Source organism: Hyla sarda, chromosome 3 (assembly GCF_029499605.1).
Source record: "Hyla sarda isolate aHylSar1 chromosome 3, aHylSar1.hap1, whole genome shotgun sequence".
Lineage (NCBI taxonomy): Eukaryota > Metazoa > Chordata > Amphibia > Anura > Hylidae > Hyla > Hyla sarda.
This window is the reverse complement of record NC_079191.1, coordinates 141,792,981-141,805,996: the sequence shown is the minus strand read 5'-3', so window position 1 is coordinate 141,805,996 and position 13,016 is coordinate 141,792,981. Positions and strand designations below refer to the sequence as shown.

The 13,016-nt window shown below is 44.6% G+C and overlaps 1 protein-coding gene across 1 annotated transcript in view; it reads right to left on the bottom strand.

The window, feature by feature from the left end:
- Positions 1-11,923, bottom strand: part of PRKCI (protein kinase C iota) — a 97,065-nt gene extending 85,142 nt beyond the window's left edge. The window contains exon 1 of the mRNA XM_056565162.1: positions 11,821-11,923. Within this exon, the coding sequence (XP_056421137.1) occupies positions 11,821-11,900 (80 nt within the window). The 5' untranslated portion in view covers positions 11,901-11,923. The remainder of the gene's footprint in view (positions 1-11,820) is intronic.
- Positions 11,924-13,016: the final 1,093 nt, after the last annotated feature.

Below are 13,016 nucleotides of genomic sequence, written 5' to 3'. Positions count from 1 at the left end.
TTACCATATGAAAGTTTGGCATTTGTATAATGTATTCAAATGGCAAAAATAGGGACTTTGAGAAGTTTCGTATATAATACAACTTACTATGAAGATGTGATGTTCTGCGCTTGTGTTCAGAGTTTAAATCTTGAGAATCTCACCCAATAAGACTCTGTACCGATATGCTCCTTTTCATACTGTCCTCCAGATGATGTAATATATAGCGATGTTCTTGGAGGTAATGCTCGATAGTCTGAGTTTGGGGAGGTTTCTCCCTGATGAAGGAAGCCATATTTGCCTTTGAAACACGTTGGAAGCCTTTCTGACCCTTTAGGTTCACAGTAGTGACGTCACTCGAACCAAACACACAGACTTCAGTGGGAAAGGTTTAGGTCAAGACGACGGGGCTGTCTCCTAAATCTCCCCAAACTCGGAATATCAAGCATTATCTGCAAGGACATCGCTATATCCACATTATCCGGAAGACAGTATCGGTAGAGAGCCTTATTGGGGGAGATTCTCAAGAATGAAACTCTGAACACTAGCAAAGAATATCACATCTTCATGGTAAGTTGTATTACATACATAACTTCTCAAAGTCCCTATTTTTGCGCTTTGAATACACTATTTATACAAGAGTTATAATCTAGTGACATGTGCAACAGCACTCTTCACTTCCCTGGCCAACCGGCAGATCCGACCTTTTCACTCCAAAGACGTATGCAATAAAAGGGTCGGATTTGATTGACAGCCTGATGGCGAGGAGCCTCCTACTGCACAGTTCACCAAGCTGTAACTTGCGATTGCAACAGGTCTCAGGAGTGAGACCTAGTGGGATCCAAGACAAACTGTTGAAGTAATGCACAAAAAGTGAATGCAGGCGAAAGTGAGGAACCTCAGCTCATGAGCTCATAAGAACATGATCGGGCACAACATAGACCCCCATGAGATTCACAAGATGTGGTGTACAGACCCACACAAAATTCCCAAGATCTGGTAGATAGACCCACACAGGACTTACAAGTAGCTGTGCATAGTCCCACATAAGATTCATGCTTAGTGTGTGTGTATATTTTACTTATAAGCACAATTTTTTTAGCCCGAGTTTTAAATTATATATAAAATAAAAATTCATCAAATCAAATTTACCAAACTGTGTGAAAGTAAAACTGGACTGATTTGTCCACAGCAAACAGTCTCTGCTTTAATTTTACTAGAGTTAAAGGGAATCTGTCACCAGCATCACTTGCACTAACCTGCTGGTACAGGCCAAGAGTGCCGCTGACACCGATAACACCAGTCTTTAGCTTTTTATTTTCTGTGCCCCCCGTTCCGGACGTATAGCGGAAAATGTAGATGACAAGTTTGGTGCACTTATGGCGTTCCAAAGCCCAGAGGTGCATTTCCCTGCCAGCCTGCTTCTTTCTTTGTAATGCCCGCTTCATAAATATTCATGTCACCTTCCTGTACCTGCTCAGAGATCTCTCTTGCATGCATGTGAGGCCGGTGACGCTCCAGGAAGGAAGTAAATGAGATCTTTTGCACCAAACAACTCATTTACATAAATACATTTTCCTCCATATCTCTGGAATGGGCACTGGAAAGAAAAAAGGTAAAGACTGTGTAATCACCATCACGCTGGTGACATATTACCTTTAGGATAGGGTCACACGCAGAATATACTCCACAGGAAATCCACCAGGCAGTGGTGAATACACAGCAAGAGCAAACACACAGGGCTTTGGAGGGAGAATAAGGTTTGTAAGTGGGCCCTCATGTCAGAGTCAAGCCAGCGCGCTGGGTCAGCCTTTAAAGAGGAACTCCAGTGGAAAGAAAGTTTTTTCAAATCAACTGGTGCAAGAAAGTTAAACAGGTTTGTAGATCACTTTTATTTAAAAATCTTAACCCTTCTAGTACTTATCAGCTTCTATATACTACAGAGAAATTTGTGAAGTTCTTTCCAGCCTGACAACAGTGCTCTCTACTGACACCTCTGTCCGTGTCAGGAACTGTCCAGTAGGAGAAGTTTTCTATGGGGATATGATTCTAATCTGGACAGTTCTTACACGGACGGAGGTGTCAGCCGAGAGCACTGTTGTCAGACTGGAAAGAAATTCACACATTTCTGTTTTATACAGCAGCTAATAAGTACTGGAAGGATTAAGATTTTTTAATAGAAGTAATTTACAAATCTGTTTAACTTTTAGGCACCAGTTGATTTGAAAACATTTGTTTTCTACTTCTTTCCACCGGAGTTCTCCTTTAAACCTTACTGCGCACAGAGTGAAGTGGCGAAGGCCTGTGTGTCTACACGTAGCAAACTACACAGCGTATTTCCAGCTGACTGGTGGCTTCCTGCAGCATGAAATATGCAGCATATATACTACGTGTGACCCTAGCCTTGAAGATAAATCATACTAAAAAACATATCCCCTATCCGTAGCATAGGGGACAAGTTTTAGATAGTGGGGGGGTCTGACCACTGGGGCCCCCTGCAATCTCCAGTATGGAGACCCCGGCTCTCCAGGGAGCGGCACGTCACAATCCCCACCTGAAGCAGGGGCCGCCATGCCCCCTCCATATATTTCTATGGGAAAGCCATTCGGCTATCTTCGGGTTCTCCCATAGAGATATATGGAGGGGGCGTGGCGACGCTGCTGGGAATAGCCGGGGCTCTGTACAGGAGATTGCGAGTGACCCAAACGGACGGACGACTTGGAGAATGGGCGGAGCTTTGTGACATCACCACTGCTGTTTGCTAGCAGCGGGACCCAGCAGAGAACCAGAAGCGGTGACATCACAAAGCTCCGCCCATGCTCCAAGTCGGCCCTGGAACGGAAGATACAGAAGATAGTGGGAGAACTGGAGCATGGAACAGGATCAGGTAAGTATGGTTGTCATCAGGGTCACCTGTCTGTACTTACACTGATGACGGATTCCTTTAAACTACGCCTCTTTTCCAACACAAGTATATGATAAACTCTAGAGTACACGAAGGCTAAATATAGTTATAAATTTTATGGAACCACTCAAAGCTATTAATATATATAATCGATTACAATGAGAACATGGAGTGTGTATATGTGTGTGTGTGTGTGTGTGTGTGTGTGTGGGGGGGGGGGGTGTAAATGTGTATATTTTTGAGGCAAAAAATCCCTAACTAGTCCTTGTCCTGCCCACACTTCCTGTATTTGGTCTCTGCACAGAGACACACACAGCTATTGCCTATATACATTTTTTTAACCAAGGTACATTACAAGTATACAATGGTATCATCTACATTCCATAAAAACTTTTTGCAAATGATAGGTACAGGAGGTGGGAGTCTGATGGACAGAACTCCTAATGTCAAGGCCACCACTTCCCTGCACAGCAAACACCTCCAGCCACCTGTTCTGCAAGAGACTTTAAAACCTTCATTTTTATGCATGGGTCCCAGTAATATGCCATAACATTGTAAAATAGGAAACCCCTTTAAGGAGTATTCACACGTACAGTATGAATATTAAAGCTGCAGATTTTAATGTAAACTAAACTGAACACAGCTTGAAATCTGCAGCTTAAAATCCTGTGCATCAAATATGTGCAGAATATTGTACGTGAGAATACACCCTTAAGATGTTCCATCAGACAGAGCTGGAGTTCAGACACTACTTCTCACTTCAGCCTTGCTGCCTGCACACAGTCTTAAAGGGGTACTCCCCGCTGCCCAGCATTTGGAACAAACTGTTTTGAACTCTGGAGTCGGGAGCTCGTTACGTCATAGCCCCGCCCCCTCATGACATCATGCCCTCCCCCTCAATGCAAGTCTATGGGAGGGGGCGTGACGGCCGTCTTATCGGCAAGGTAATTGCCGATACCTATAATGCCCAAAATCGTGATCATCGGCCGATAATATCGGCCATACCGACAATCGGTCAATCCCTAGTTCACACTGAGCAATTTTTGCAATTTCACAGGCACTGAAATTGTTCTGCGCTAAGAATGAACATGCGCATTCTTTGATCAGAATTCCGCAAGCACTGCATGGCAGTCAATGGTGATGGTGCAGTGCCACGCGGTCCTACAGCTGAAGAACTTCAGTGGGGGCTGACAGGCTAAATCTCCGCTCACTGAATTCCGCAATCAGAGATTCAGGTTGTATTACTCAGTGTAAACGCACCCTAAGTCGGCATCCCAGCAGGATGCCAACAGATACCTGTGACATAAAGGCAAAACGCAATAAGAACCCAGTCTAACTTTGTAAGTTGAGGGGTCACTGTACTGTGGCATCAACATACAATAGTCTTTTCTGGACCATTGTAAGTTGAAACCAGACTCAACATACAATGTTACGGACAGTCCAGATCTGTGAAACGTGTCAATGGCCGGAAGAACTGACCAATCAGAATGGGCAATTTACTTGTAAAACCCCTGTATTACTGAAGTGTATGCACTGACTTGTGTCTGGTAGCGCCCCCTACAGTACAGGAGGTACTCTTTACCTGTACCAGGGTTACCTGTTCCTTTGGACACCAGGTGCGGGCGGCTCCATGTTACTTTTTTTTAGGACATTGCCTGTACTGTACAGGACCTCGAAGAAGCGCCTGTCCTCTACATAGACCAGTGTTTCCCAAGCAGGGTGCCCCCAGCTGTTGCAAAACTACAACTCCCAGCATGCCCGGACAGCCTTTGGCTGTCCGGGCATGCTGGGAGTTGTAGTTTTGCAACAGCTGGAGGCTCCCTGCTTGGGAAACACTGACATAAACAGTGATTTACAGCTCCCAGCAGATTTTTCTTACTCTTATATATAAGGATTTGCTTTATCTATATTAGTTATCTACTTATTTTTCTTTAATTATCAGTTTTTCCTATTTTTGGATGACATTTTGGTGCCTTTAGATTCCATAGAGTTCTGGTCTCAACATACAATGGTTTCAGCATACAACGGTCTTCCCAGCACCAATTAATATTGTAACTTGAGTGACCACGGTATAGTGTAAGTCCTTTATGTATTATTTACTTCCTGTTGCTTATATAACACTAAAGTATTCAGCAGGGCAGTACAAAGATCGCCCCCATTCACATAAGTGGAAGCACATTATTAATATTATAAAACAGTCCTTTTTATATAGTCCTCACAGACTTTTAAATCATCTATTCAGGGGTTTCTGGATTATGCTTTGGTATTGTTCCAGAATGTTTTTTTAATCTCTAGCCAGGACAGTAAAAAAGGGATATTTATTAGGAAGGCCCAATAATAAGCAAATGCACATACGACATCTGCAACAATTCTACAGTATATTTACAGTATCGGTGACACTCATTTTCTGACAGACAACATTCCAAAAATTCATAAGACTCACTGAAGGGGAACAAAGTGCAAAAAAAACAATTACTAGAAGCTGAAAGTCCACATAATTGTCATCATGGGCATGCCTATGAGAATGGTGCAAACTGATAGACAATCTAGGATTCTCCCCAGCTTTAAAGGGGTATTCCAAGCAAAAACTTTTTTATATATATATCAACTGGCTCTGGAAAGTTAAACAGATTTGTAAATTACTTCTATTAAAAAATCTTAATCCTTCCAATAGTTATTAGCTTCTGAAGTTGAGTTGTTGTTTTCTGTCTAACTGCTTTCTGATGACTCACATCCTGGGAGCTGTGCAGTTCCTATGGGGATATTCTCCCATCATGCACAGCTCCCGGGATGTGACATCATTGAGCAGTTAGACAGAAAACTTCAGAAGCTAATAACTATTGGAAGGATTAAGATTTTTTAATAGAAGTAATTTACAAATCTGTTTAACTTTCCGGAGCCAGTTGATATATAAAAAAAAGAGTTTTTGCCTGGAATACCCCTTTAAATGGCCACTGTCATTTGGAAAAACTTAGTGACATGTCAAAGTTTGCATCAGCGAGGATCTGAGTGTTTAGACCTCCCCCAATCCACCAAGGGGAAGTCTCTCCTGGCTCTGTGTCACTTGATCAAGACACATTTGCAATGTAAGTCTATGAGCGTCTCGATCACGTGACAGAAAGGCAGGTAAAGGAGAGTGCGGCAGAGCAGACTTCTCCTGGCTCAGTCTCCTAATCGCTGGAGGACTGAACACTCAGACCCCCACAGATCATGCCAAGCTATGCCAAAAATGTTTCCACATAACAGGTACTCTTTAACCCCTTAACGACATAGGACATAAATGTATGTCCTGGTGCCTGGTACTTAACCCCTTAAGGACCGGGGTTTTTTCCTTTTTTGCATTTTCGTTTTTTTCCTCCTTGCCTTTAAAAAAATCATAACTCTTTCAATTTTGCACCTAAAAATCCATATGATGGCTTATTTTTTGCGCCACCAATTCTACTTTGTAATGACGTCAGTCATTTTGGCCAAAAATCTACGGTGAAACGGAAAAAAAAAACCATTGTGAGACAAAATTGAAAAAAGAAAAACGCCGTTTTGTAAATTTTGGGGGCTTCCGTTTCTACGTGGTACATTTTTCGGTAAAAATGACACCTTATCTTTATTCTGTAGGTCCATACGATTAAAATGATAGCCTACTTATATAGGTTTGATTTTGTCGTACTTCTGGAAAATATCATAACTACATGCAGGAAAATGAATACGTTTAAAATTGTCATCTTCTGACCCCTATAACTTTTTTATTTTTCTGTGTATGGGGCGGTATGAGGGCTCATTTTTTGCGCCGTGATCTGAAGTTTTTAACGGTACCATTTTTCCATTGATAGGACTTACTGATCTCTTTTTATTCATTTTTTCATGATCTAAAAAGCGACCAAAAATTCACTATTTGGAATTTTTTGGCGCGTACGCCATTGATCGTGCGGTTTAATTAACGATATATTTTTATAATTCGGACATTTCCGCACGCGGTGATACCATATATGTTTATTTTTATTTACACTGTTTTTATTTTTTATGGGAAAAGGGAGGTGATTCTAACTTTTAATAGGGGAGGGGTTAAATGATATTTATTCACTTTTTTTTTGCAGTGTTATAGCTCCCATAGGGACCTATAACACTGCACACACTGATATTTTACATTGAACAATGGTTTCTTATAGGAAACCAGTGATCGATGATTCTGCCGCTTGACTGCTCATGCCTGGATCTCAGGCACTGAGCAGTCATTCGGCGATCGGACAGCGAGGAGGCAGGTAGGGGCCCTCCCCCTGTCCTGTAAGCTGTTCGGGATGCACCGATTTTACCACGGCTATCCTGAACAGCCCACTGAGCTAACTGGCATGGTTTCACTTTCACTTTAGACGCGGCGTTCAACTTTGAACGCCGCGTCTAAAGGGTTAATAGCGCGCAGCACCGCGATCAATGCCGCGCGCTATTAGCCACGGGTCCCGGCCGGGCCCGACCCGCTATGGCCCCGCGTTATAGATCGGGAGCGGACACATGACGTTCCAGTACGTCATGTGTCCTTAAGGGGTTAACGCACAAGGACATACATTTACGTCCTGTACATGACAGCGGGCACCAGAGTGGTGCTCGTGTCATGCGCAGCAGGTCCCGGCTGCAATTAGCAGCCAGGGACCCGCCGGTAATGGTGCCCATCAGTGATCGCGCTGATGTGTGCCATTAACCCCTCAGATGCTGTGATCAATACAGATCACGGCATCTGTGGCAGTGCGGTCACTAAAATGGATGATTGGATCACCCGCGGCGCTGCCGCAGGGATTTAATCATCCATAATGGCGGACAGAGGTCCCCTCACCTGCCTACGTCCGTCTCCTGGGGTTTTCTGCTCTGGCCTGAGATCACCAAGGGTTATGGATAGGGGACAAGATGTCTAGGGGCGGAGTACCCCTTAAAGGGTACCTCTCATCAAATAAGCTTTTGATATATTTTAGATGAATGAATGTTGAATAACTTTCCAATAGCATGTTAATGCAAAATATGCTTCTTTCTATTGTATTTTTCCCGATCAGTCCTGTCAGCAAGCATTTCTGACTCATGCTGGAGTCCTAAACACTCAGAGCAACCAGCCTGCTTTGTTCACAGCCAAACCGGCTGTGAACAAAGCAGGCTGGCAGCTCGTAGTGTTTAGGACTCCAGCATGAGTCTGAAATGCTTGCTGCCAGGACTGGTAGGGAGACCCCTAGTGGTCATTTCTTCAAAGTGGAAAATTAAATAGAAAGAAACATATTTTTTAATAACATGCAATTGTAAAGTTATTCTGCATACATTAATCTATAATATATCAAAAGTTTTTTTGATGAGAGGTACCCTTTAAACATATCAATATGTCCAATCTGATTATCATACAGTCTATACTATATTATATCCTATGGTATTTATCACAAAACCTTATTTGATTACAGCCCATTCACACTATGGAATTTTATGCCTGGAAATTCTACAGTGTGCACGACGCAGCAGAATCTCACTGAAGACAATGGGAGGCTGCTGCACCAGAATTTTCAAGGAGAAATTTTAGCTTGGAAATTCCGTAGTCTGAATGGGCCCTAATAGTTCACAATACCCATAGGACCACTGATTTTTCACATAAAGTAGGGCAACTTAATCATAACTCTCTGCCTGGAGAGCTCAGAAACAGGGTTGCATGGAACCCCAGATCTGGAGCAGATGTCAACTGGTTAAAGGGAACCAATCATAAGATGTTACCCTGTATAATGCTTGGCAAAGCGTTATATAGGATAAAATTGTTGTCCTCACCATCCCTGGGGGACGCTCCTGCCCCCAGGGATGGTGAAGATATGAAGTTATAAACTAGTCACCGCCACGGGCGTAAGTAGTCCCCTGGGCGGGGAGCTCTTCTCACCTATTCCCGTTCTTCGGACGGCAGCGACGCCCCCTCCGCTTGATTGATAGGCGCGTCATTGTTCCACTCACTGAACAGACGGAGCAGAGTGATGACGCTGCCCATCAATCAAGCAGAGGGGGCGTCGCTGCCGTCCGAAGAACGGGAATAGGTGAGAAGAGCTCCCCGCCCAGGTGACTACTTACGGCGGCGGCGGTGACTAGTTTATAACTTCTTATCTTCACCATCCCTGGGGGCAGGAGCGTCCCCCGGGAATGGTGAAAATAAAGATTTTACCCTATAGAACGCTTTGCCAAGCATTATATAGGGTAAAATCTGATGATTGGTTCCCTTTAAATCAACATTTCACTGTCTGGTGATTTGCTTTGTTTTATTAACTAAAGTGCTCAGACTGCCTAATAAAAACAAAAAACCTTTAAAAAGGGGTACTCCAGTGGAAAACTATTTTTTTCAACTCAACTGGTGCCAAAAAGTTAAAGAGATTTGTAAATTACTTCTATGAAAAAATGTTAACCCTACCAGTACTTATCAGCTGTTCCACGGGATATTCTTTTCTGTCTGACCACAGTGCTCTCTGCTGACACCTCTGTCCATGTCAGGAACTGTCCAGAGCAAAAGAGGTTTGCTATGGGGATTTGGTTCTACTCTGGACAGTTCCTGACATGGACAGAGGTGTCAGCTGAGAGCACTGTGGTCAGACAGAAAAGAAATTCAAGAAGAAAAGAACTTCCTCTGTAGAATACAAGGAACTGTTGATCCTTAATGCTAAATAACTTTTACATTATACGTTGTAATATTGGCGAATCAGACTCTGCTTTCAAGGACACTTGCAGATGGGAAATCTGAGATGTGGAATGTCGCCTTTTTTGACAATACACTTGCACTACAAGTTCTGACATTGTCAGACCATCCCATTCTTTAAACCTGGATTTACAGTGATCCTCTTCCAACTTCCTTCTAACCTGAAGGAGGCGGGAGGCGAGTACACTGCACATATTCTAGTCTGGGTAAATATTTTACCACTAATATTTGGAGAAGTTATTTAATTCATTTATGTATATATGCGAGTTATTGTTGGGAAACAGATGGCTGTTTATATGGTGCCCAGTGAGAGCAGCAAAGGAAGAACAGGAGGCCTAAATGACATTTTTGTTAAAGTGCCCTTGTTGATAGTTTGATGTGGCAGAGGACCACTTTAGGCACAGGAGCTAAGGTGGCATCCACTATAGCTCTGGCCCAAAGGGTAGTTTTTAATCACCATCTTAGTACCTATTGCTTTGCCATGTAATCCAAGCTTCCAGTGGCAATTGGCATCGAAAGTGAAAACCATATTAGCACTTTAGAAGTCACTTTACATCCTGCTGATGGATGATGGGGGTGCTACTGCTGGGGGGGGGGGCAGCAGCACCCTCATCATCCATCAGCAACAAACCCCCCCCCCCCCCCCAGCAGTAACACCACCATCAACAGCACCGTTAGTGAACATGCCGGGGGCGGCTAGCTGCTTTAACATGCGGCTAAAGGGCTAGCTGCTTTGGGCCCCCAGATATGACAGGGCCCAGGGCAGCTGCCCCTTTTTTCCCCACGTTAAAGACGGCCCTGACTAAGTCTCATTTATGTGTTCACCTCTGTGTTACTCAGACACTAGAAATGTATAATCTAGTAACTGCTTCATTTATACAATGGACTTCTCGTCACTGGAAAAGGCAGGGAAAATCATGTGAGTGAAACTACAAGTCTCAGTGAGCACTTTGACAAAACTTTTTCCAGTACCATGGGAACCAAAACGATCCGAGCACCAGTGGGGCTAGAATTACTTCCCAGGCACCAGTAGATGAGCAGTTCATTCCTTTGCACCAGTGGAGCAGCCACTACTTACGTGGCACCAGTGCAGCCGACATCAACATGGAGTATCAGCAGGGCTATCATCAAGACCCAACACCAGCGGAGCTGGAATCAACATGGGGTATCAGCAGGGCTATCATCAACACCAGTGGAGCTGGCATCATCATCACCCAACACCAGCGGAGCTGGCATCAACATGGGGTATCAGCAGGGCTATCATCAACACCAGTGGAGCTGGCATCAACATGGGGTATCAGCAGGGCTATCATCAACACCAGTGGAGCTGGCATCAACATGGGGTATCAGCAGGGCTATCATCAACACGGGGTATCAGCAGGGCTATCATCAACACCAGTGGAGCTGGCATCAACATGGGGTATCAGCAGGGCTATCATCAACACCAGTGGAGCTGGCATCATCATCACCCAACACCAGTGGAGCTGGCATTACTTCCTGGACACCAGCAGAGCTGGCATCAACACAAGGCATCAGCAGGACTATCGCCAACATTGGCCCCTAGTTGAGCTGGCATTACTTCCTGGACACCAGCAGAGCTGGCATCAACATAGGGTATCAGCAGAGCTATCATCAACACTGAGCACCAGTGGAGCTGTCATTATTTCTTAGAAATCAGAAGAGCTGGCATCCACATGGCATATCAGCATGTCTATCATCAACACCAGGCACTAGTGGAGTTGGCATTACTTTCTTGACAACAGCAGAGCAACAGAAAGCATCAGCATGGCCATAATCAACACTGGGCTCCAGTAGAGCTGGCATTACTTCCTGGACACCATCAAAGCTGGCATCAACATGGGGCATCATCAACACTGACACCAGTGGAGCTGATATTACTTCCAGAGCAACAGAGTTGTTGACACTTCTTTTCACGCACCAGGGGAGCCACCTTTACCTCCCTGGCACCAGTATAGCTGGCATCAACATGGGGCACCAATTGGGGCAGCATACCATGTCACTAGCGCACTAGAACCAACATGACCTAATGCAACAAGTGGCAGCATGACCCAATACATCTGAATGCCACAAGTCTGTCCAGGATAGAGTAAAATCTGGGTATAAGGGTAGCTACCACTACAGATGCCAGCTCGCCCTGGTGATAGATGAGGGGCATCAGAGGAACAATCCCGGTGTATGTTAGGAATCCCCCATGAGCCAGTAGACCACCCTATGCACTACTCACCCTTTGAAATACGCCTTGACCCGGACCTGGTGGGAGTTATCAGCGGGCTGGGACATGGTGCTGTCCCTCAGTGTCGGCATGTCCTCCAGTAGGAAACCTGGCAGTGCCCCTCACTGACCGCCCGGCACTGCGCACTCCCCGAGGCCTCCCACCTTGCTGCTTCTCCCTGTCCCGAATCCCAGCACAGCCTGGAAGACCGTACCAACTCACACACATCCGGGGGAGGGGACAGCCCTGCCCTGTACGCAGCCTCACTGTCGGGATAGGTAGAGGGAGTGAGTAAGTGCAGCGCGATACATGACCCTGTGCACACACTACAATGTGCCCGCAGTTCACGGGAGAACCAGCACTGTGTGGTCAGCGGTACCGCACCTCCCAATGTGTGTGTGTGCACGCTGCCTGCAGTGCGGAGCGGATGTTACGTACTACATGACTGTACCTGGGAGGATTTCATGGTTGAGCTGCAGGTCACTGTGAGGACTCGTGCACATGTTCCGCCAGAAGTTGTTGCGTTATATGTAATGCGGAATTCATTATAATTCACTGTGCAGCGTTACTAAATCGCGTCATGTGGGAGACGTGTCTTTATTATTAGTGTTGAGCGTGAATTTTTGAAATGCAAATTTTTATCGTGAATATTGACACGTCGCGATTTTGCGAATATTTAGAATATAGCGATATATATTTGTAACATTCGGGATTTTTTTTTGCGAACATGTGAATATCCAAATATTCGCGAATATCCAAATATTCCCAAATATCAGCACTTGCAGTCAGAGAACACTTATCCCTCCCTTCTTTTAGGTGAAAGATATAATTGCGTATGCGCACTATGTGAATTCTTATTATGAATTTTCACATGGGAAAAAAATATAGCGAATATGCAAATTTCGCAATATCACAAATTCGAATATGGCCACTGCCGCTCATCACTAATTTTTAGTTTGACAACAGATAAAATCTCTACATATAACCTCAACTCCTTTTATGGTAACATATTTATCTGTGCAACAAAAGTCGCACCAGTTGCAGTTACCACACCTATAGTCTCCGGGGCGTGGACTGACGGAACCAATATCACAGTACAGTGACCCCCCCGACCTACGATGGCCCCGACATACGATCATTTCAACATACGAGGTCCTATCAGAGGCCATTGCATGTTGAAGGCAGCATCAACATACGATGCTTTTGTA